At 36.0% G+C, this 25,908-nt stretch overlaps 1 protein-coding gene and 1 pseudogene across 2 annotated transcripts in view; one reads left to right on the forward strand and one right to left on the reverse strand.

The window, feature by feature from the left end:
• Window positions 1-12,297, reverse strand: part of LOC144347664 (guanine nucleotide-binding protein G(I)/G(S)/G(O) subunit gamma-12 pseudogene) — a 35,991-nt pseudogene extending 23,694 nt beyond the window's left edge. The window contains exon 1 of the transcript XR_013419718.2: window positions 12,235-12,297. The product of XR_013419718.2 is annotated as a guanine nucleotide-binding protein G(I)/G(S)/G(O) subunit gamma-12 pseudogene (transcript). The remainder of the gene's footprint in view (window positions 1-12,234) is intronic.
• A 12,263-nt stretch (window positions 12,298-24,560) lies between these two features.
• Window positions 24,561-25,289, forward strand: LOC144355174 (uncharacterized). Its single transcript, XM_078010584.1, has one exon. It carries the CDS (start codon window positions 24,561-24,563, stop codon window positions 25,287-25,289), a length of 729 nt encoding a protein of 242 aa, XP_077866710.1.
• Window positions 25,290-25,908: the final 619 nt, after the last annotated feature.

The raw sequence follows: 25,908 nt of genomic DNA on the forward strand, positions 1-25,908 counted from the left end.
GATACTTTTGAACATCAACGAAATAGTCATTTGATGAAATGTCATAGATTCCAACAAAGACTATCTTGAAAACCTAGTTACAATCGAGAGCAAAAAAAAAGTAAAAGTCTCTGGTGAATAATTCTTGCCAATCACTGTTACACCTTAATAATTCTGCCTATGGCACTTTGCAAATAATAATAATAAAATATCAAACCTGAATGGGATTGTATTTTTTTTCTAGGTCATGCCTTGGAACATTTTAGAGCATTGCAATGAGACACAATGGCATTTTCTTAAAAGCGACAATCATATAAAGTGGATGTATTGATCACCAGTTTTTACCAAGCTTCACGACCTAGTATATATGAACCAGAACTAATTAGCATACTACCCTGAACTAATTAGCATACTACCCTGAACTAATTAGCATACTACCCTGAACTAATTAGCATACTACCCTGAACTAATTAGCATACTACGCTGAACTAATTAGCATATGAATGACAGTTTCTACAACTAGCGTATCAACAACAGTGATTTAAAAGAGTCCAGTGGGCTAAGAGTTTACTACAACATTTGGTGTTACCTAAAAAGTGCAATCGTTGCAATAATCATTATGACAAGGCAATAACAGTCAAATTTAAATGAGAAAATAAATTATCAAGAGTGCATGTTATTTTGCCTCGTTTACCTGTTCAGTTATATTGCAAATGAGAGACATAACTGCCAAGAACAGATTAGCATGATAATGTATTAACACAACCAACAAAGTACTACTTATTTTAATTGGTTTTTGTTAGTCCTACAATTGCACACATTGAATGTACTGGTATTAGTTTGGATTACAGAAAGTGTTGACCTAAATTGTATGACCTGTGTATTTATCAATCATTGACAATTAATCACTACATCATCTACAGTATGTCAGTTCCTTTCAGCTGATGCCAGCTTGCAACAACTTTGCCATTTTTAGGAAGAAAATGAATTTATGCATCTATCAAGTAAAAATTCTCTCTTATCACACTTTTATGTTCAGGGTTTGATAGTTGTTAACCTTTTGGAAGACATTTTTTATATATTTTGTTCAGTTTGAACCATAAGAATACATTTTGCATTAACCAGGGTTCTCCCAGGGCATTATAAAGTAGGGGAGCCTAACTTTTTATTTTGGATAAACAATTTAGCATAACAATAAATACAATAAAGGTACATATTACATTGTTATGCAAATTGGCACCCACTTATAGATAGGAATGTTTTCGTTGACCAAACATTCATGATTGGTGTGTACTCAAGCCCTGTAAAATGCCCAATTTAGGACACATGTGTATACAAATTTATTGCATCTTGTTTTAAGCCATTTGTTTTAAGCCATATTGCCATCATCTTTTCCACTTATTTACTCAACAAAACAGATTGGAAATGCGAAAAAAATCGCAATTTGCTAAGGACATCAAAACGAAAACACGATTTTTATGCAATAGTTTCTTCATTTTGTTTCCAGTCTATTCCTAGCATACTGACTTAAAAATGTTGTGTGTGTGTGTGTGTGAAATATGATGCTTGTGGGATCAAGGAAACCTGATTGGGTGGCAATGTAGAGTCAGGGCTCAAACTCAGCAAATCACGTCCTCAGTGGTTAACTCATGAGAACATATAGATATGATCGAAGTAATGAACGACATGAATGCAGAATTTAGTCAGCGAAACATGTGTACATGTATGTGTTGCTGCAATGGTTTTTTCCAGGAATGTTACACTGACAAAGAAAAAGTAATCATTTGTTGGCATGTTGTGGGGAAATCATCAAAGTAATCATTTCTTGATCAGTGTTCTCCCCAGACTCTGTGTCAAGCATTGCCAACAAGATGTTTTTAAACAACGCGGAAAGCGATTTCTGTTACCTCGATCAAAATTCCCCTTGTAGCCTAACATGTATCGGTCGCGATGTCATAACGTGCGTTCATCTGTAATGAAGCACTCTATGAATGAGGTATTTCTAGAGGTTGATTTTTCGTCTTTCGTCTCGTCTGCAGTTGAATAATTTTTGCTTCAATTTACTTACAGTTTTACTTCCAATGTGAATTAATTTCACTGTTTTTTTTTTTAATTTTTGGTAATCAGTGTCACCGGTAGTAAAAACTGCAATTAACCACAGTACAGCAAATCGGGATAGATCATCCTGATGTATGCTGCTTTGTGATTTGTAAAACTTCTTTTGTCACATTGTTATTATGTGCAATGGACAAATTATTACTAACCAAGTATTTGATTTTGGATTTATGATACACTTGAAAGACTTTGTAACTTCTTTTAACTTCTTCTAATCACATTTCAAAGAAATTTGGTACATGTTGGTCTGTTGCATTGTGCAGACCTTATTAGTTTTACACTCAAATCTATTCATACTAATTACCCAATTTGCATAATTAGTTTTCAGCTTTTTCATCAATATCTCAAGTACAAGTAATTTTGAATTAATTTTTAATACGTCTCCAATACTCTCAGCACACAGGAGTTCTTTCTTAGCTTTCTTTGATTTCTGAGGGGGTGCTCTGGTAAGCACAACCCCTAAAGAATCATGATTTTCTGAGTTGAGGACACTGGGGGCTATTGTGGTCGATAACGGTACACTCAAGTGCTTTACTAATTCATACTGAGAAAATTGTATTTAAAATAAATAAAAAAAAAAAATAGTACTGGCTATATTAGCAACACATGCGATTGATCATTTAAAATTTCTTTTGCCCATAGACATAACATTAATTCTCAAGTTCCTAAATTATATAGGGTGACAGTTATGATCAAACCTGAGATCCCACACTCGTTTTGACTAGTTAATTTTAACAAGTCAGTCTAATACAGGTTAACAAACCCTAAAAATATTCATTACCCTTAAAAAATAATGTACAACACACCTAGCTTAACGCTTAGTTTCAATTTTCCATTACTCAACTAACAAAGTGACATTTTAATATTTCATACATGCACTCTGGGAAAACTATGAAATATACGAAGGCTGATGCAGCATTGCATTTAATCTTTCACTCATGTGAATACAGACTAACTACACCTGTGGCCAATTTATTGAATTTCAGAATTGTTAAAAGGGAAGACAAAGATGACCGAGAATGAGTCATGCATAACATGTGCTCAGCATCTACTTAATGCAGTGCATTTTTTTTTATTTTTGTGCAGTGTCTTTCGACTTTTGATTGAAATAGATTTAAATAAAAGAAACTACAAATTAATATTTATATACTGTTATACATGTTTTGTTGCTACAATAGCTAAACCATGGCCACCTAGATTGGTCTTTGATTGCACACATCAAAAAATAATTCAATCAGGCCATAGTGGAAATACAAATTTATGCAAGCTACAAACATACAAATACCAATAATTATGTTAAGTAATTAGTTTTAAAATATAAAAGTAGGGTTCTTCAAAGGCAATAAACAATATTATATATAAGCCTATTTAGCAATACAAATACAACAGAGAACATAGTTGAACTCTGGTGACCTTGCCCTTTGTTATATAATATAATTCCCTTTATCATAGTTTGTTTATATAATGCATATAAATATGCATTGTCATAATTAATTTTGAATACAAACAAGTTTTGGGGTTGAACCAACAGTGGGAAATCAGTCTACCGAATGTCCTTAAAAGATGTAAATATCTTACAAAAACATTGGTGCCTTATTTGTTTAATTATTTTAAGGAACATAATTTCCAGCTTTATTGAAAGTAATTGAGATATTTAGAATAAAAACAAATTTCTCATTGCAAAAAAAAGTGCTGCATTTAGATGTGAATAGATTCATAAAACATGCAAGATAACAGAAAAATTTAGCTGGCTTTAGTTCAAGTATTTTGTACAGGTGTATGTCAAAAATGAATGATTCACTGAGACAAATATAAACTGCCTCATTGTGTGACTACTGTATTATATGAAAAGTAAAAAAAACACCCTTTATGAATAGCTATCATGTTGCAAGCTCTGCTTTGTATGCAAATCAACTTAAATAGTTGGTGTCCAGTGGAGGGAGAAGTCAACAGTACTGTTGCCTCCTGAGAAACTACATCTTCAAACATCTCTGAAGTGCGTTTTTAAACTAGTATTATAAAAACTATCATTCTGTTCTAATAGCTGAAACATATTCCTGTGAGTTTTTTTGTCGAATGAACTGTCAAATACAGAATACATATAATTTAGAATAATTTTCTTTTTAAAATGTGGATGAAATGTTTTGCTTTTAATGTATTTTTTATTTATTGTTTTCAGTGTTCTCCCCAGGCTCAGAGGCAAGCATGGCGGTCTAATTTGCATGCTAATTTGCATACTAATTTGCATATTTTTCAGGATTCACTCTCACAAAAACAAACATACAAGACAGTATTAAAATGTATGAGAGACTTTATTTAAATTACATAATACTTTACATAATATACCATAATTTGACAAGATCGTCATTTAATGTGAACTGTTCCATAAAACTTAGGGGTGATCTCATATTCAAACACCTGGGTCAAACCTGGGTTAACCTGGGTAAACCCGACCTGCCCTATTCAGACCTACTAGACCTACAATATGCAAATTAGTAGTAGGTTTGAACCTAACCTCCGGATTAACTGCCCATTAACGCCCCCACTGAAAACAAACAACAGAGAACAAAGAAGACAGACCTAGGGAAACCTAGGTTTTTCTTACAATACTGTTTCAGCCTGGTTTCAGTAGGAAAAAAAAAAAAGATGTATACTATGGAGCTCTATGTTCATACTGAGTGTTATATTTTGAAGTGTTAAGAATTACAGCAGCGATTTTTTTTTCTTTGCAAGTCTTGTACATGTAAATGCTAATAAAAACAAACTTGCCTTTGTTTCACAAATCTATTTACATCATGTTATTTATAAGTGTGATGAAAATTATATTCATTTATTTCTGTGATTGGTAATAATAATCAGTTTCCCACAACTTACATTTTGGTACAAGTCAATACAATTATTATTGTTATTCAATTTGTCTGGAATTAATTACAGACGTGATGGTTTGTTATATTTTGTCATTAAATGTGAATCAAGTGATACCATAAACCCTCTCTATTGAGATATATATGGTAAATAATGTTTGAAACAAAACAGGGAAAAGATGCACTAGAATTTTAATGAGCAGCTTCTTAGGATAAATTACTTACGTTATATATATATTTGACATTGTCAGTAAAATATGTTTATCCATAGCGAACTGGTACATTTTGTCCGCAATAAGTACGGTCAGTTTTGTGTCCATGTCAGTTCATAAATTCATAGAACACATTTTTTGGTTAAGTTTGTAAAGTCTGTGAGACTGCGAGTTATCAAAATATGATGTAAGTATTAAATCGATAATGGCAACATTTTTTCTATGAAGGCATCTGAAAACCACAGTCCCTCTATCACTGTGTCAAAACTAAAGTCGGGGCTAATGCTACGACTCCGGTGCTACGACCACCGTAACATTGTCAGCTGACGGCATTGCGTGGAAATTACGGGTATTTACCGCTGCAGATATCTTACTTTTCTGTGACAAAATGCACACATTTCGAACCCCCGGTTAACTAAAAATAAACGATTATTTTAGAAAATACATCGAAGCACAGTGCCTTGAAGGACTGTGGGCAAAGTAGGCAGCGAGGTGTTGTTTTAAACACCGCAGAAAATCATGCACTCAACGCAGCCATCTTGGTTACCTCAATCAGAATTTCCCCTTGTCACCCAGCATGCATCGATTGCAATGTCGCAACGTGCACTGTGTCGCCTTCGGCGACGGTCTTGGGTACAAGGCACTCTATGAATAAGGTATTTTCAGAGGTCAGGGTTCGTTTTTTATAAGCAGTCTCGTCTGAATAGCCGTAAATAATCAGCGCGAGTCCATTTAATTTAATTTTCTGTTTTGATACTTCGTGTCACTGGAAATTGAATAAGAAAAACTGCAAATAACCGATGTGCAGCAAATCGAAATAAATTTTCATGGCGTACGCTGCATTTGTTTTTCCGGATTTTGCGATGCCACACTCCTGGAAGAACTGTTTGAAAATTGAACGCGCAACAGTAGCGTAAGTCTCAAGTGCAACTTTGTATCAACAAATGTTCGTCTTTTGATACTTATTAGCTGTCAGAGACAAATATCAATTGTCCAGCCCAATGAAAAGTCTGATTCACGTCCTCTGCTCAATTTGCGACTCGAGCATAACAGTTTATCAAAACAAAACAATTTATTCGGCACGCTGTTCACCGATATATAAAAGAGTGTTTTTTTTACGTAGGCACACGGTAAAATGACTACTGTACACCAATAAATCGACACATTTTAGAGACAACTATCTAGCAATGTAAACTTTGCCAATCCTAAAAATAAACAACAGCTTGAATGAGGTGTGAATGAGATCGGTTCGAACCGCAGTTTTTATGCAAATTCGTGCGGTCGTCCTGAACCGCACTGTCTATTGTTTAAACTTCCAAACCGCAAAACTGGGTTTTGTTCGGGCGGTTTAGGGCGGTTTGGGTTTTCGTAGGTTTGACCCGCATGTTTGAATATGAGATCACCCCTTAGTCTAAACTAATCCTTCTGACTTTGCTGTGCTCCAAACATTGGCTGCCTTACTGTAGTTAAACTCGTCATAGACGTGCTTTGAGCATTAACTGCACAACATTCCTAGTGGGAAAAAATGAAAAATAATAAAAAAACAACAATGAGGATTGAGGTTCAAATAAATGTAAACATAACGATTGAATTGTGCCACGATCGGGAACCCAGTGCCGTATAGATAGCATTTCGTCTGCAAAACATGTTGTTTACATGTTGGTTTTGTCAGGTCAACGACAAGGAGACTCGGGAATTTCGAGGAAAAAAAACATGAGGTCACTATTCAATTAAAATTAAAACGTAACGATAGAATTATGTATAGAAATCGGGATTCCATCGATCATAGCGCGTGATGATAGCAGCTGTCGTTCGCAAGACGTTGACAGGCCGCCATCTTGGAAATACCTACACAGGTCAACATGTGACCGGAAGATTCAATTTTTTTTTTTGCTTGGACAAATTATAACATACGCGTACCCATTAATCTATGAAGATATCCATAAATAATCTAAAAATAGGTTGACAGTAACGAGTGTTTTTTTTTTTTCATGTCGTGTCTATACCAGCCTCGTGTCTAAGATGTTGATTGAAATCGGTGTAGGCCTACCATGTTCGGTGTTCTTACGATCGGCAAAACATACACACACTGGCATTTTATTTCTAAAATTACGAAATCTTACCTGAACAATTGACCTTAACCAGGGAAATGTCTTTTTCCACGATTCATCAAAACCAGCCTCACGCCGTTTCCGTGTTTCTACACGCTTCCGTTTCTGTGCTGTGCTGTGCTAGCGGTGATTGTACGTTTTAGCCGGGCGGCATCACCTATTTTTCCTTTACATGTTTAGTCGTATAGATCTCGGTGTTTGCAACTTGAGTGACGATTTGTTCCCCATTGACAGCGTCTGTACTTCGCACGTGTTTAACAATGGGACTGTTTAATTCGTCTCGGCAAGTTCAAACCGCCGTGGCGTAGATGGTGATAATTTATGCAGTGCTACGTGTGAGCGGGTCAAAAGCATGTAAACAATGCATCCTATTAGCATGGCGGTGAAGTTGTAAGCATGGCGGTCCGAGCCCAAGCGTGGCGACCGGGTCGCCAAGCATGGCGGTACCGCCATGCTTTGTTCTATGTGGGGAGAACACTGGTTTTTGATTTGATAACTTTTGACTAAACAGATTTTCTATTAGCTTTAGATCTTGATCAAAGTTTAGCACCCAGTTCATAGCAGTGCTTATATTGATTTTCTGACATCTTGTTTTCTGTAAAGATTTTATTGGTAGGTTTGCAAATGTGTATCAGACTGTGCAATCTCTCCATGAGTTGGTTTTGAAACCCAGTATGGGATTCTGAGATACATTACCAAGGATATTATTACAAGATAAATCATTTGCTTCATTGAACACATACAACAATGAATATTTCCACTGAGATCAGTGACCTTTGATGTGTATCACCAGTGATCAGTCAAGTAGAAACAGTCAAAATATTTTATCAGATTTTCTCAATTTTTGCACGATATTTTCATACAGGATATCTGTTGTTCAAACTCAGGGAAGACTTTATACTGATGAATAAGGTGACCAAGTTTGATAAAGTTTGGAATAGAATTAGTAAAGTTATTATGCACACAATAACAATTATTAACGACGACGACGACAACAACAACAACGACGACAACGCCGGACAGAATTTTTCCCTTAATATACCTTTCCCTTCCATCTTTGATGGTACGGGCAAGGTAATAATTAATATATTACATTTTTATGCAAATTAGATGACATCTTTATGCTAATTTCCAAGGAAAGAACACTGAAATGCGAGTAAAAATTATTGATTACAAAAACGTTGAATAACATTTGAGATGTAGTGTACTATGGAAAAAGATTTACGGTTTATTGCTCGAGTAGGTTAAATACATTTATTCTGCTGTCATGGAAATTGTTAAAACTCTTTCAACACTCATTTTACCTATTATTAAAATACACTTGTCACTACCTTTAAAAAACATCAATCATGCAGTGAAAAACTAATGAATCATACTCAGACTTTTATAACAATAAAATTCACTCCCACAACAGGCAATGCATTATTTGTGATCACCTACATGTATATTTGGAAGTTGTCAAAAACTGTCAGCAGTACTACAGTATTCAAATAGGTTATCTAAATTTTGACCCTAATCGGGTCTAAGAACATACAGTGTAATGGCAAGTCATGGTGGATCTCAGCTTCGTACAAAATTAATCAAGTGTTCTAAAACATTAGCCCATGATTAAAAGAAGTTCACAAATATTTAATGTGTACGTCCAAGGTCTTGGTACATTACACCATCCAGAATATATAGAGAAAATATTTAATGTGTACGTCCAAGGCCTGGTACATTACACCATCCAGAATATATAGAGAAAATATTTAATGTGTGCGTCAAAGGCCTGGTAGACTACACCATCCAGAATATATGAAAATATTTAATGTGTACGTCCAAGGCCTGGTAGACTACACCATCCAGAATATATAGAGAAAATATTTAATGTGTACGTCCAAGGCCTGGTAGACTACACCATCCAGAATATATAGAGAAAATATTTAATGTGTACGTCAAAGGCCTGGTAGACTACACCATCCAGAATATATAGAGAAAATATTAATGTGTACGTCAAAGGCCTGGTAGACTACCGGTACACCATCCAGAATATATAGAGAAAATATTTAATGTGTACGTCAAAGGCCTGGTAGACTACACCATCCAGAATATATAGAGAAAATATTTAATGTATACATCAAAGGCCTGGTAGACTACACCATCCAGAATATATAGAGAAAATATTTAATGTGTACATCAAAGGCCTGGAAGACTACACCATCCAGAATATATAGAGAAAATATTTAATGTGTACATCAAATGCCTGGTAGACTACACCATCCAGAATATATAGAGAAAATATTTAATGTGTACATCAAAGGCCTGGTAGACTACACCATCCAGAACAGTGTTCTCCCCAGGCCAAAACAGCGTCGTGGGACCCGACGCGATCGGATTTGCCCGCGACGCTACGTGTTTCCTCCGCGATGCTATTATTTATCCCGTGATCTGATTTCTTCAGTCTCTCACAGACTGTAAAGTTTCCTGGCTAACTAGTTAAATCTACAAATGCATTGTATTAACGCCAACTTCCCGGGATAATCCCCTGTTGTTTCTCATTGGTTGGATATCGTTTTAAAAAAACAAAACCGTTCTATAAAGACAAAGCCGTAAGCCCCGGTGTCAAACGCTCTTTGCCAAACATATATTCATAAGCAAATGATAGAGTCACACTTGGGGTCAAAAGCCACATGTTTCCGGTGTGTACGAAACGTATTTTCATTATTATTTTTAGAAATGTAGTCGTACTATTATTCCAAGTTTTGATTTTTGTCAGTATTTTTGATATTGTATTTGTTTTTTGAGATCAAAATGTGAAAAAATATATATTTATGATGTAAACAATTTTGACCTCGTGATTGTGAATCCAAGATGGCGTCACCCACGTAAGATCCAGCGAGCGTGAACTTCCCACTCGGATCGCATATCGTGCTCAGATTCGGATGAATTAAGTGAAGATTAATTGAAAATAATATATTTATCAAGAAATCGGGAATTCTAATCAAGAAACCTGTGGAAATTGGAGTGACACTTGTGTTATTTCTTGGAAGAAATGCCTCAATTTTACGTGGTACAACAATGGCGACAATTCGTAATTCAGACCTCCGTTGTCTCGAATTGTTCACAATTGTGTTGAACAGACAACATCGATGATTAAAAAAAAATACATAAAGATGGATAATTTCAGCCAGAAAACTATTATTGCTCAAACCATAGTAGCGTAAGTATCGTGACTCGTAACAGTTGTTGTACTTAACCGGAAAACAACAGAAACGGAAGACAAGCAATGAGAATAATCAACCCCATGTTTAATTTACCAGGACTGAACAGGGTTTTATAAAGTTGCTGATTGCCGGGCCAAGCAAAGAAACAGAAAACTCAGTATTTCTGCGGGACATTTGCAATACTAAACATGCAGTGCAATAATTGTATACAGATTGTACATAAAATAAATAGAAAAAAAGGAAAAAAACTGGTTTTGTTTTATTTCCCCATATGACAAATAATATGTTAATTATATGCTAATTACATGTATTATGCAAATTAGCCGCGACTCTATGGGACATTTCTGGGGAGAACACTGCAAATATATGAAGAAAATATTTAATGTGTACATCAAATGCCTGGTAGACTACACCATCCAGAATATATAGAGAAAATATTTAATGTGTACGTCAAAGGCCTGGAAGACTACACCATCCAGAATATATAGAGAAAATATTTAATGTGTACATCAAAGGCCTGGTAGACTACACCATCCAGAATATATAGAGAAAATATTTAATGTGTACATCAAAGGCCTGGAAGACTACACCATCCAGAATATATAGAGAAAATATTTAATGTGTACGTCCAAGGCCTGGTAGACTACACCATCCAGAATATATAGAGAAAATATTTAATGTGTACATCAAAGGCCTGGTAGACTACACCATCCAGAATATATAGAGAAAATATTTAATGTGTACATCAAAGGCCTGGTAGACTACACCATCCAGAATATATAGAGAAAATATTTAATGTGTACATCAAAGGCCTGGTAGACTACACCATCCAGAATATATAGAGAAAATATTTAATGTGTACGTCAAAGGCCTGGAAGACTACACCATCCAGAATATATAGAGAAAATATTTAATGTGTACGTCCAAGGCCTGGTAGACTACACCATCCAGAATATATAGAGAAAATATTTAATGTGTACATCAAAGGCCTGGTAGACTACACCATCCAGAATATATAGAGAAAATATTTAATGTGTACGTCAAAGGCCTGGAAGACTACACCATCCAGAATATATAGAGAAAATATTTAATGTGTACGTCCAAGGCCTGGTAGACTACACCATCCAGAATATATAGAGAAAATATTTAATGTGTACGTCAAAGGCCTGGTGGACTACACCATCCAGAATATATAGAGTAAATATTTAAACTTGGAACAAAAGTAACAGGATACATAATACAGAATATTAAAATTCGTCCGAGCAATATCACTTAGATGGTCAATCACCATGTAATAGCACCATCTTGCAAAGGAAAACAATGTGTAGTAATAAGTATTGTAATGGAAAGCAGTAAAGCCAAGTTGTTATTATTTGTCGCACACGTTATTATGCATTTACTTGGTTCTGTGTTTTTTTTAACTTCAGTATTACCCGAGAATGGCATTAAAAGTAGGTGGGGTCACTAAGCAATGTTGGACGCCATCTTGGATGCTATTCAGCAGTACAACTCGACGGTCATTACATGCATTCTAGGGTCAGTCACATCGTTACACGCACAACATGTGTTCGGTTCGTCAATTTAATGGGTGTTCACCCCCTTAGGTATTACATAATTCAAAACTGTGATTAGAGAAGATATCTGAATGACTGAAACATCACTGAACAAAGCCAAGACGATTTCTTATTACCGACTCGTCATTGCCATCACAATTACACAAAGCGTCGCATATATTATGTGTTAAACAGACCTGTATCTGTAGCTTCCAATTAATCAGGTAACAATATTCACCACCTTCACTGTCGTACTGCCCGATACACCGTTGTAATTCCGTGCCCAAACACAGCGTCCGATCCAGCGACTAGTTTTCTCACTGACAGCTAGCAGCACAGCGGAAATGAAAAATATTGCTCAATTTGCATATTCTTATAAGATTGAGGGCGCTTTTTTCTCGGGAGATTGTTCGTGCGCAATGCAACTATGCGTGTTTCAAGGTTACGTTCCAGGGTTGTCCATGATTTGAAAATATAGATGTTCTTGCCTGCCCAAACATTTTTTTTTTATTCTCACGAATTATGATAATTAGACGAATGTAAACCACCCTGCAATGTTGAATGAGGCCAGGCAGTTTATAATAAAAAAAGTCTGAAAAATTGAATCATTTAGTTTACTGTTATTTTGTGAGTTTTCAAACATTTCATAGTGTTTTTTATAAAACAACTATCAAAAGCCCCCTCCCCCACAGGAAAGTGACTTCCTTTCTTGGTTTTTCTAGTAAGTAATTTTTACCTCATTTGAAAGAGAAATTAGAAAATAAACAGTTAAATAAACTAATACATTTAGATAGATTTCGTTCCATGTATCGATTGATAAACCTTATTTTTTGTTTTAGAAGTTTCTATTTTATTTTTAGTGATAAAATACAACTATGCCATGGGCTCGAGACCTGTTGTTACTGTTTCAAATCGTCATCCTCTTCCACTGTTTTGTAAAAAAACGCTGATCAGAATTTTCTGAGTGCGTCTCGGTGCTGTAGGGGACCTGATCAGATCATCGGATTTGTTGGTCATCACTGGCATATGGGTTACCATGGAAGTAAAATATTTATCTTTTTTGGCTACCAACTAAAAAACTTAAGTGATCATTTAACTTTTGGATTTTCCTAAAAATGGCAAACATTTCCAGTCTCTTTCCCTTTCCGCGCGTATTAGGTGATGTTACTGTTAGACTGCCCCAACGGTTATTATTATACACACAGTAGTTCTTGATGAAGGATTTATGTGAATAAAACAATATTTTAAAATAAAATCGTATTTCACTTATTATTTCTGTGTTTTTTCATCAACTTCCTCCTTCCCATTAAATTGCCCCTATCCATGGTTAAATGACATGAGCGGCGTGGGCTGTACCGTGACGTCACGGAGTAAGAACTGACTGAGAGTATGCCATCAAGCCCCACGAGCAAGAGACTTTAAATATCAGTTAACCGAACTTCGCGTTACGGGAAACATAGAATTATTGTTTCGTTTAACGTTGTATATTTCCCGTAATTCGAAGTTTGGTTGATGATACAAATTCGAGTTACTAAATGTGAACGAACCTTACGAACGTTAACTCTCAGGGTTGGTTGTCCGAGGTTAAACTGTTAATTAAAGTTGAGTTACTAAATGTGGACGTTAAACAAAAATATAGGTTGCAGAGGGACTGTGGTTGCATGTAACTCGAAGTTCTGTTAACTGTTAATTGAACATCAAGTTATAATTTGGGCGTGATTTGTGAAATATGGGCGTGGTCATTTTTATAACTCGATGTCCGTAACTAAAACAATTGGGAATCTCTAGTTATCGACATGACAGCTCATGGGGCTAATCTCTAGTTATCGACATGACAGCTCATGGGGCTAATCTCTAGTTATCGACATGACAGCTCATGGGGCTAATCTCTAGTTATCGACATGACAGCTCATGGGGCTAATCTCTAGTTATCGACATGACAGCTCATGGGGCTAATCTCTATTTATCGACATGACAGCTCATGGGGCTAATCTCTAGTTATCGACATGACAGCTCATGGGGCTAATCTCTAGTTATCGACATGACAGCTCATGGGGCTAATCTCTAGTTATCGACATGACAGCTCATGGGGCTAATCTCTAGTTATCGACATGACAGCTCATGGGGCTAATCTCTAGTTATCGACATGACAGCTCATGGGGCTAATCTCTAGTTATCGACATGACAGCTCATGGGGCTAATCTCTAGTTATCGACATGACAGCTCATGGGGCTAATCTCTAGTTATCGACATGACAGCTCATGGGGCTAATCTCTAGTTATCGACATGACAGCTCATGGGGCTAATCTCTGGTTATCGACATGACAGCTCATGGGGCTAATCTCTAGTTATCGACATGACAGCACATGGGGCTAATCTCTAGTTATCGACATGACAGCTCATGGGGCTAATCTCTAGTTATCGACATGGCAGCTCATGGGGCTAATACTAATCTATAAATAAACTTGTCATATTGAAAAGTAAACAAACAAAACGTCAAAATTATAACCTACTGAATAATGATTTCTGCGTAAAACTTAAGGACACGTTGATAGCAAGAAGGGATGGGATATTTTAACGTTTCTTCAAAATTAGATGAATCACTGAAGCTAGTTTTAAAACTTGAATTTCGCCGGATGCTACTTAAAATTAAAATATACTAGAACTACTGTTTTGCATTATTTTATTTTTTTGATTTCGGAAAATCTGTGTAGTAGTTGTATTATCTCAAACGCTGCCGCCATCAAACATACTTATACCGCATATTGTTCATGGCTGGTATTAGTAGATGTTTTAACATCGTGTGTGTTTTAATGCCGCTTTCATGTCTGACTTTATATTTAGTATTAGTAGTACATGTAGTTGTTTACTTCAACTGTATAAACAACACGTGTTAATTATCTCTGTATTAATGAGAAATATGCTATGTTCACACGGCAGCATTCTATCGGAGCCGAACTACTGCTCCTCCCACTGATTAACAGGAGATTATCTCCAATGCGTTCATATGGTCGGGAGCTGAACGAGAGCCGAGATCTACCAGAGTTCGATTCAGTTCGATCAGAGCCAAACGAAACAGTGCTCTCAAATAATGAATATGAAAAACTGTACTGAAATCGATTTTGGTGTTGTGTTTGTGTTGTTTCTTTACATGGCACGACGCTGATGGGCTGGGAGAAAACAAGTCGCGAGTCTGAGCATGGAGGTAGAAAAGACAATGCACTAGTGTTATTATTTAGGTACATCTCAGACTAGTAATACAATTGTATTACTAGTCTGAGGGTACATGTACTAGTACCTCGAATAAACAGGAAACACGGTAGCTGAAATGTGTTGCAACCTATTATTTATTGTCATGCAAAATTACCATTTTGTAATTATTAAACTGTTAGTGATAGGGCCTCTAACCTCTCTATATATCATAGAGGGACTGTGGAAAAATCTAAACCTACTAGATCGCTTCTATGATTTTTTATCTGGTGTCTTTAAAAAGTTTCTGTTCAGTCGTTCTTTCAAGTTTCTGTTGCATAATGTCGTACGCCATTTTTCCCCGTTTCCCGTTGAGCTAACAATCTATCGCAGTGGCAGTAATTCTTTGCTCTGCCAAGTGTATATTAGGGCGCGTACCTCTTCTTCAAGCCGGAAATTGCGTGAAATTACGAAATATGTTGTCTCCGCCATAATTGAAATGATGGGTTACTTGAAGACGACGATTGAGGGCGTGATTTCGGCTCCGATAGCTGGGCCCTGATGCATTTACACGATCGGAGCCATGTCGGGACTCAACCCTATCTGAGTTCAACCCCGAGGGTTTAGTGGAGCTGAACTTGGCTCGAGCCGAACGCGTTCACGCGGCTATTTTTGCTGGCTCGAGCCGTAGGGCTCCGATAAAATGCTGTCGTGTGAACATAGCAATAAAGCAGTTCTTCTTTAGGTTTGAAACAGTCAACATCGCCTCGTTTTACTCTCTCGCACACACATACGTCGAACCTTTTCCTACATTAGAATTTTTGGTGCCGAGACCAGGATCTTGAACTGAAACAGGGAGTAACTCAAGACATCATCTATATGGCAGAAACTGACGGCCAGAAAGCAAGCAAGAAGCTTAAGGGCAACAGAGGTCAGATGACCAAACAGATTCACAAAGCCGAAGAACTCATGCAAAAAGAAGAATTCCTGACATCCAATAAAGATTTGATGACTGCAATAATACAAGATATAAGATCATTCAAGAATGTGATGACAAAATACTAGATGAAGCCGAAAACGATGAAGTATACGCCAAATTATTCGAAGAAGCAGATGACTACGGAATTAAGATTAACGAAACTTTGGTGCGTTTTCAAAGCTTTCTAGAGAGAAACACTGAACTGGTAACAGAGACACCCACATCACCCGATACGTCGATGACATCAAGAACAACAAGAACGGTCAACCTACCCAAGTTACAGTTACCAACGTTTGAAGGTAACATTCTGAAATGGACCACGTTCATAATTAGATAATAACTATAGTCTGGAAAACATCCAGAAATTCCAGTACTTGATGACACAACTAAGTGGTGAAGCAGCAAGAACTGTCGAAGGTCTGCAGTTACCCAATGCAAACTACTCAGAAGCACTAACACTCTTAGAACAAAGGTATGGTCAACCACATAGGATTATTTCTAGCTACATGAAGGCATTATGGGAGCTACATGTACAACCACCCGATAATTCTTTATCAAGTATGACCAATTTTTACGACAATCTAGAAACCTACATTCGTGGATTGCGATCTCTTGGTAAAAAGGAGGATTCCTATGGCGATCTACTTGTTTACCCAGATTTCATGCGAACATGGTAATAACGCCTGGTCGATAACAGAATTGAAGAAAGCCACACACAAAGAAATCCAAGCTAGACAAGCGGGTAAACCGATAGAACAATTCAATGAACAACACGCCACTGAAAGATATTCACCCTCTACAACATCTTTTCATGTTGGATACAAGTCAAACAGATTTTCCGATCTCAAGCCTAGACCCATCAAATGTTCATACTGCAAAGCTGCCCACTCAGCACATGCTTGTGAAATCATAATTGGACCGGATAAACGTATGGCTATAGTGATAAGAGACAGATTGTGCTTTAATTGCTTAGAACACCATAAAGTAGACGATTCTGTCATGGGAAACACTTTTCTACGCTCTGCGACAATGCTAAGAAGACACCCATGAAATCACAAACTTCCGGTATTGAAGACACACACGTCAAACTGACACCAACTACCAGTCCAGTATTATTTAAAACCCAGCCCAGCGCACGTTTATTACCCAAGATATTGCGGACAGACTTCAGATTGACACCCGGAAATGCCGAACAGAAAACCTAAATTTCGCTACATTTGGTGCTAACAAGACGACTGATCAAGCAAGACCTATTGTTCATATCACCCTACAAACAAAGCAAGGACCGGTCTCCATTGAAGCCCAGTCACTAATTACGTGAGTGTTACTGTTTCTAAATATGAGTATCTACAAAAACTACCACTCGCACCTCATGTCTAAAAGGACACTTTCAAAATAGGGCTGTTGATAGGTGCCGACTACTATTGGTCCATTGTGCAAGATAACGTGATTCGGGGTCCTGGGCCAACTGCAGTTCAGTCAAAATCTTTTTGTATCTGGACCGACCAACATACATAACAATACATCAGTTATGAACGCTACGTGTTTAAAGGATATGGTAGACAGTACTAATGACGAACTCAATTTCTCCGCGATATTGGGACTTAGAAGCCATCGGTATTTCTCACAAAGGACACTCCCGTCAGACAGATTTCGAAGAGTTCAAAGAAAATAATTTGACCCTCACCAGGGATGGAAAATATGTAGCTAGTCTACCATGAAAGGAAAATCATCCTCCCCTTCCTAAAAATTGTAATATTTGTCAAGCCCGTATGAGATCAATGGAGCGACGCCTTTCACTGGAGCTATTGCACACTTACAATGAAATCAAAGAATTCGACAACCACGCCAATACGAATAGTATACGACTGTAGTTGTACGCAATATCCTAATCCAAGCCTCAACGATTGCTTAGAAACAGGTCCTTCATTGATCAACGACTTGGTGGAAATTTTAATCCAGTTTCGTGTCAATAAGATCGCGTTCACAAGTGACATAGAGAAGGCATTTCTTAACGTACAACTGGTAAAACATGACCGCAAGTACACAAAATGTCTACGATTAAGCGATCCCATGGACACAGAAAGTGACTTTGTCGTATACCAGTTTGCGTCAGTGTTATTTGGCTCATCCAGTTCGCCATTTATTCAAAATTCGGTTGTCAAAACGCACCTGGATTCCGAAGAAACCCCTGTGGCGGACGACATCAAACAAAATATCTATGTGGACAATGTGATTAGCGGTATCAATACAGTACATGACATCCAGAAATGAAGACACAATAACTCCATGCCAGTAAGTGTGAATAACAGTATACTCTAAAAAAACTCTGGAAACATTCTACATGCTCAGATAGTTGATAGAAAACTTAAACTTGTGATATCACACACCAACTTTGTTTTAAACAAAGGACATATGCTGTTCAGCCATTAACAAACAAAGAAAGCATTTATTAACAAAGCAACAAGACAAAGGAGCCATTATCTCAACTAAACCTGATCTACAATGTAACAGTGGCAACAAATCACAAGGAGAGGAAGATCTACAATCATTCTTAAATAAGTTCAACATTACAGAGGAGAATGAAATCAAAGTCAAATTTAACAAATCCTCAGTGACCCTACAATCTGACAGTAAGCTGAAAGGAATATGGTTACAGTGCCTGAAGCTGGCATATCCAGAACCAAGACATGTGTATAATGACAATAAAGAAGAGAAGACAACACAATTACGTCTAGTCAGCAAAAATGGAAATACAGTAACAATCAAAGTCTACCACAATGGTACCTTATTAATCCAGGGTAATTCATATATCTCATGGATAATGAATGAAGGGACCATGCTACTCAAATACATTCAGCTGCAACTAAAGATAACATCTAACAAACAGATAGATTCTGAGAGAAGATATCCACAAAGAAATGTACAAAAGCCTCTGAAATACAGGGATGACATCTCTGATGACGATGAGGTTACATGTATGACAGACCAAACAAACACAAATGACATGCAATCTCCAAGTAAGGGTTCTAAGAAAACAAAGATGTTTACAACCACACAGTCCAAAGTGAAAGAAAATCATACAGTCACACCTACTGATAAAAAACAAAGGTCATCAACTAGTTATGCTGCCACACCACAAAGATCAGACTCTAAACTCAAGCATCTCAACACACTGTCCAAAATTCCATGCTTAACATCAAGTTCACCTGCATTAAATAACAGAGGATCATTAGACAACAGTGAATTGGCAGCTACCCTGAGCCAGATGTTTAAAACTATCCAACAAATTGATGATAATTACTGCACTATTATGAAAACAGAAACATTAACCCAAGAACTAACAGACCAGCTGAAAAATATTGAAGACAGTCTATCTCAACAGTCAAAAGAAATTCAAAAAATAAACAAAATATTGGAAAACAAAACAAGAAAAAATGAAGTCTGTAAAAGAGATGAAAGCACATCTTTAGTGAATGAAGATATTATGAAACATAATAAAGAGACCACTGCAAACATGACCAGAATGGAGAAAAGTATAAACTCTATGGAGAAATCAATAACCATCATCACAGCATCTCAAGAACAAACCCGCTCATGTATACAAAAACAACAAGAAGCAATATCAAAGATGCAACAAGAGAGCACATTTGTCCATCACCAGCTGAAAAAGAAAGAAGAAGAAATAGATATGCTACAATGTGAAAACCATAAATTACATCAAAAGATAACACAGCTGAAACCAAATCCGGTACAAGACATCCAGTCATACAACCCTTTTGATATTCTTACAACAGCGAAGAGTAACACCATTGCCAACCCATTCAAACAAGATGATGCTGAAACGGAATACAAAACAGTGACTCATAAGAAAGCCACAAGACCAAGAAAAAACATGCAAACACTCATCGTTGGTGACTCCATGCTTAAGAACATTGATGTAAAGGGAGTGTACAGAAATACATTTGTGAAAACTTTACGAGGACGGAAAATAAGAGACATTGATGCATACATCCAGGAAACAACTGAAGATGAGCTACAAAATGTTGTCATACATGCAGGCACAAACAATATAGCAGATAATGATACAGTGGATTCCTGTGTTGATGACTTCACCACCATGATCAACAACATAAAGAAGAAACACCCATCAGCAAAGATATGTGTCTCAATAACCCATAGAAGAGGTGACAATGCAGATACATTGAACAAGAAGATAGACATCCTGAATGACAAGATGAAGATGATAACAAAAGAAGATATAATCTACATAGATAACAATAATATCCAATCTCAGCTTCACTTAAGTGATGATGTACATCTTAACAATCATGGAACTGCAATCTTGGTAAGAAACATGAAAAGCAACATTGCACCTCTGATTGGTGTGAATCGACATGCCAGGAGATATGACAGACTAAATTCTAGATACAACAATGAACCCAACACAAGATACCACAATGACCAGAGAACAAATCAGATCTATCAAAGACCACCATCAACATCCAATCAAACAGTGTTCACTCGAGGCCCATCCTTCCATGTCGATAATCATTATACCTACACCAATCGGTTAAGAGCATATGATCAAAGATCACATTTCAGAACTTAAGATGTGTTACACAAGAAAACCAAAACACCATAAACAGATTGGAAAACGAGGACTCTCCATATCATATTGGAATGTACAGGGTATAAGACAAAAAATAGAAGATAATGACTTCATAAAATGCATAAAAAACCATGATATAATAGGTCTTGGGGAAACCTGGCTGAACAAGGACTCTCTGAATACACTCAACATACCAGGATACTATAGTCACTCAATAATAAGAAGTAAACAGCCAGGTGGAGGACTATCAATACTAATAAACGAACAAATCAAGAAAGGTATCAAAATTGAAGATGTAGACTCTGAAGACATGCTTTGGTGCAAGTTGAAAAAAGACTTTTTCAACTTAGAAGAGGATATCTATTTGTGCTATGTGTATCACCCACCAATGAATTCAAAACACTGCATGCCAGATTTCTTCACTAGACTAGAAAATAATATTGCAAACTATTCTCAACTTGGAAACACTATTATACTAGGAGATGTTAATAGTATGACAGGGAGACTTGTTGACTTTATAGACAATAGTGATGAATTCACATCCTTGCCACGTTATTTTCAAAATGATATCACTGATACATTCCGAAATAACAGAGATGTTATAACCAATACGCAGGGTAAAACTTTGACAGACCTATGTAAAACTTGTGATGTTAGAATTCTGAATGGCAGAATACCAGGTGATTGTAGTGGGAACTTCACATGTTATCATTACAACGGGGCTAGCATGGTAGATTATGCAATAGCTGGATCTAAACTCATTGATGAATTTCTGTACTTTAAAGTACATAATTTTACTTATATGTCAGACCACTGCCAGATTTCCTGCCTTCTTAGACTTGATAAAAACATTAAACTAGATAGAATTAGTACAAATACAAATACTCTAAATAATCTGCCAAATAGTTATATATGGGATAAACTATCAGTGTTTAATTATCAAGATACCCTAGCCTCTAAAGCTATTCAAGATAAAATCAAAACTTTCCTAAATAATAATTACAATGAAGATAAAGACATAAATAAAGCAGTGGATGATTTTAACTCAATAGTCACCAGTTCAGCTAATCAGGTATTTCGTAGGAAAAATAATAAAAATAACAATAAAAAATTTAAACCAAGGAATAACAAAAGATGGTTTAATAAGGAGTGTAAAATTCTCAAAAAAGATGTATCTGAAACAGCCAAACTACTTAATAAATTCCCTTATGACACTAAACTAAGAGAAGCATTTTTTGGCAAGAAAAAGAAATTCAAAAAAATGATTAAATACAAAAGAAAAAAAGAGGAAAATATAATCGTTAACAAATTAAAACAACTTAACAATAACATCCCTATAGAATTCTGGAAAATCATTAACAATTTAAGAGACTCAAATAAGGATCAGGATAATCCAATCTCACCAGAGAAATGGGTTGATTATTATAAAAAGTTAAACAGCAATGACAAGATGAATGACTTTCAAAATCAATCTAATCCAATTCCACTAAAATGGAAAGAATTCTATGGACAATTAAATAATAATGCTACTGATTATAATAATACTGTTTTTCAAAAACAGATAATCTGTAACATCTCAGCTATGGAAGAAAAAGAACATTTTAAAAATTATAATTTAAATAATGAGATATCTGAAAAAGAAATTAGGCTAGCCATTAAAAAACTAAAGAGTAAAAAATCATCAGGATATGATGGTTATTGCCCAGAATTACTTAAATACAGTTCAGACTTCCTAATTCAGCCACTACATAAACTATTTAATATAATCCTGGTCTCAGGTATTTATCCAGATCTTTGGAATATTAGTATTATCTCTCATATTTTCAAGAAAGGAGACAAAACTGACCCAGAAAATTATAGAGGAATAGCTGTATCTAGTTGTGTAGGTAAAACTTTCTGTAGTATAATTAACACTAGAATTAGTCAATATACTGAAGATAATAACATTATAAATAATAACCAGGCAGGATTTCGTAGGGGATATCGTACTACAGATCAGATATTTGTATTGAAAACTATTGTCAACAAATACTTGAAATCAAAGGGAAAATTGTATTCATGTTTCATAGACTTTCGAAAAGCATTTGATAAAATCTGGAGACAGGGGCTTTTCTATAAATTACTTAATAATGGTATAAATGGGAAAATCTATAACATCATTAAAAATATGTATCTAAATACAAAATCATGCATTCGTTTCAAAAATAAAATTACACCCATATTTGAAACGACCAAGGGTGTTAGGCAGGGTTGTGTCATTAGCCCAATGCTTTTTAATTTGTTTGTTAATGACTTAAATAATTCACTAGAAGATGAATCATTAGATCCGGTTACATTGAATAACTGTAAAATATGTTCCCTACTCTATGCAGATGATCTAGTGTTAATATCTGAAACAAAAAATGGTCTACAAAATGCACTAAATAGTTTTGAGGTTTATTGTCATAAATGGAAACTCCAGGTGAATCTGACAAAAACAAAAGTTGTTATTTTCAGACGAGGAACACTAAAAAAGACAGAAAAATTCTATTATAATGAACAAAATATTACCTGTGTAGATATGTACAACTACCTGGGTATAAACATAAAGTCAAATGGCTGCTACACTGAAGCCAAACAAAATTTAGCAGATAAAGCAGCCCGAGCAATGTATGCATTGAAACAGTTCCTACCACCAGAAACAAATTGTAGAACTTTCATCCATCTTTTTAAAAGGTGTATTCAACCAATATTATTGTACGGGTCTGAAATCTGGGGTCATGAAATTCAAGATTACAACAAATGGGACAAAACAATAACAGAAAAAACACAATTGAATTTTTACAAACAACTACTAGGATTGAACAAATTTGTGGCAAACATTGCATGCAGAGCCGAAGTAGGAGAATTCCCACTCTTAGTAGATATTCAGATCAATTTAATAATATACTGGACTCGTATCAGTAAATTACCAGACAATAATATCACAAAACAAGCATACCTTGAACAAAAAAAATCCAATTTACAATAGAATTCTTCAATACAAAAAATTATGAACAACATGAATTTTTCACGAGAACAACAGAATGATTTGTTAACAAAACATATACAGCAAATTGGCAAAGTTGTCAAACAAAAATACAAAACTGAGAACTTATGAAAAATTCAAAGACTCTTATAATTTTGAAAAATACTTGGATGTGTTGAATTTGAAGCAAAGAATTTCAATGACAAAATTTCGAACTAGTAATCACAATTTAGCAATAGAAAAAGGGAGGCATATGCAACCAAAAATACCGACTGAAAATAGAATTTGCAAACAATGTACACATAATAAAATAGAAGATGAACTGCACTTTGTCATGATATGTCCACAATATAAAGTAATACGCCAACAAATCATTCAAGACATTAAATTTACAGAAGAAACACAGGATGATCTCCAGAAATTTAAGTTCTTGATGACTTCAAAAGATGATGTAATAATAAAAAAGATTGGCAATTATATTCATAACGCATTTCAATCAAGGAATGAAAATGCCATTTGATATGTAACACTTGCTTTATCCTATTAACAACTAATTTTCTTTATGTAGTAGTAGTTATCACAACTAATCTTTATCGCTATTAACTGATAGAAACATTGTATTTCTAAGGATGCAATAAAGTTATTATTATTATTATTATTATTATTATTATAGTACACAGTCAACGTTGGCCAAAGAATATTACATCATGAAACGCGCAGGTTTTACCCTTAGATCATGGGCCACCAACGACGGGGAACTACGCAAATTAATCGAACAGCAAAGAACAACCCGAATGATATTGTCAATGTACTCAGCCTTCAATGGAATACTGTTGATGACCGCCTGACATACCCCGAAGCACACAAATCTACCGTAACCACAGTTATCACAAAACGGGAAGTGGCTAAAATGGTTTTCGCGCTGTACGACCCACTTGGGTTTCTCTCACCAATCCATGTTTGTGCTAAACTATTTCTTCAACAACTGTGGAAAGAAAAGTTTGATTGGGATGAACCCCTTCCGGGACTACTAGAAAATGAATGGATTAAAATCAATATCGAGCTGAACTCCGCTAGAGACATTGATATCACCAGACGGTGCATCAGTAGTAATGAACCTAACCCTGACTGTACACTACATGTATTTGCTGATGCCAGTTCAAAGGCATATGGTGCTGTGCTTTATCTTCAACATGGAAACAATATTTCACTTATTATATCGAAAACAAGACTAGCACCGCCCAGAAACTTAACACTGCCGAGAATAGAACTAATGGCTACTTTAATCGGCGCGAGCCTTGGACTGTACGTACAACAAGCACTGACTAATGTGAACATTACCAAGAAAGTCTTATGGTCCGATAGTCAAATTACAATTCATTGGATCAAGGGAAGTAAGAAACTACCAACGTTTGTAGAAAACCGTGTTCGTGAAATTCGCAAAGCCACATTTGATGATATTTGATATTGTCTATTAGAGGGTCTATGGTCCTACCAAGGAAAACACGGCAGATTTACAGACACACGGTATTACCACTAAAGCACTCCATGAGTCGAAATTATGGTGGAACGGCCCAGAATGGCTCCCAACTGGCGATTAGCCAATTAGTGACACAGTTCACAGTGCTGTGTTATCATGTGCCATCGAATTAGAAAACCATCAAGATACGTATACTCAGTATAACACAGATGAAGCGAACTCCAAATCGACTTATTCACAACCCGGAATACATAACGTCATAGATATTCAACGTTTCAGTTCACTCCAGGCTTAAACATGGCAACTCACAATCGGATGGACACATTTCAGCACAAGAACTTAAACACTCCGAAACGTTATGGATTAAATTGGTTCAGGTAATATGTTATTCAGACAAGATTCGTGCACTGAGAACCCACACGAAATCGCGACCTCCTTTACTTAGACAATTACAATTATTGGTAGATGACAGTGGTATCTTGAGATGTGGTGGTCGCCTACAAAACGCAGTCATTGAATACTCCGCAAAACACCCAATACTACTTCCGCCAAAACATGCGTACACCAAACTTGTAATAAGAAACGCACATGAAGCAGTGCTACA

This window comes from Saccoglossus kowalevskii, chromosome 10, assembly GCF_978046115.1.
Source record: "Saccoglossus kowalevskii chromosome 10, keSacKowa6.1, whole genome shotgun sequence".
NCBI classification, from domain to species: domain Eukaryota; kingdom Metazoa; phylum Hemichordata; class Enteropneusta; family Harrimaniidae; genus Saccoglossus; species Saccoglossus kowalevskii.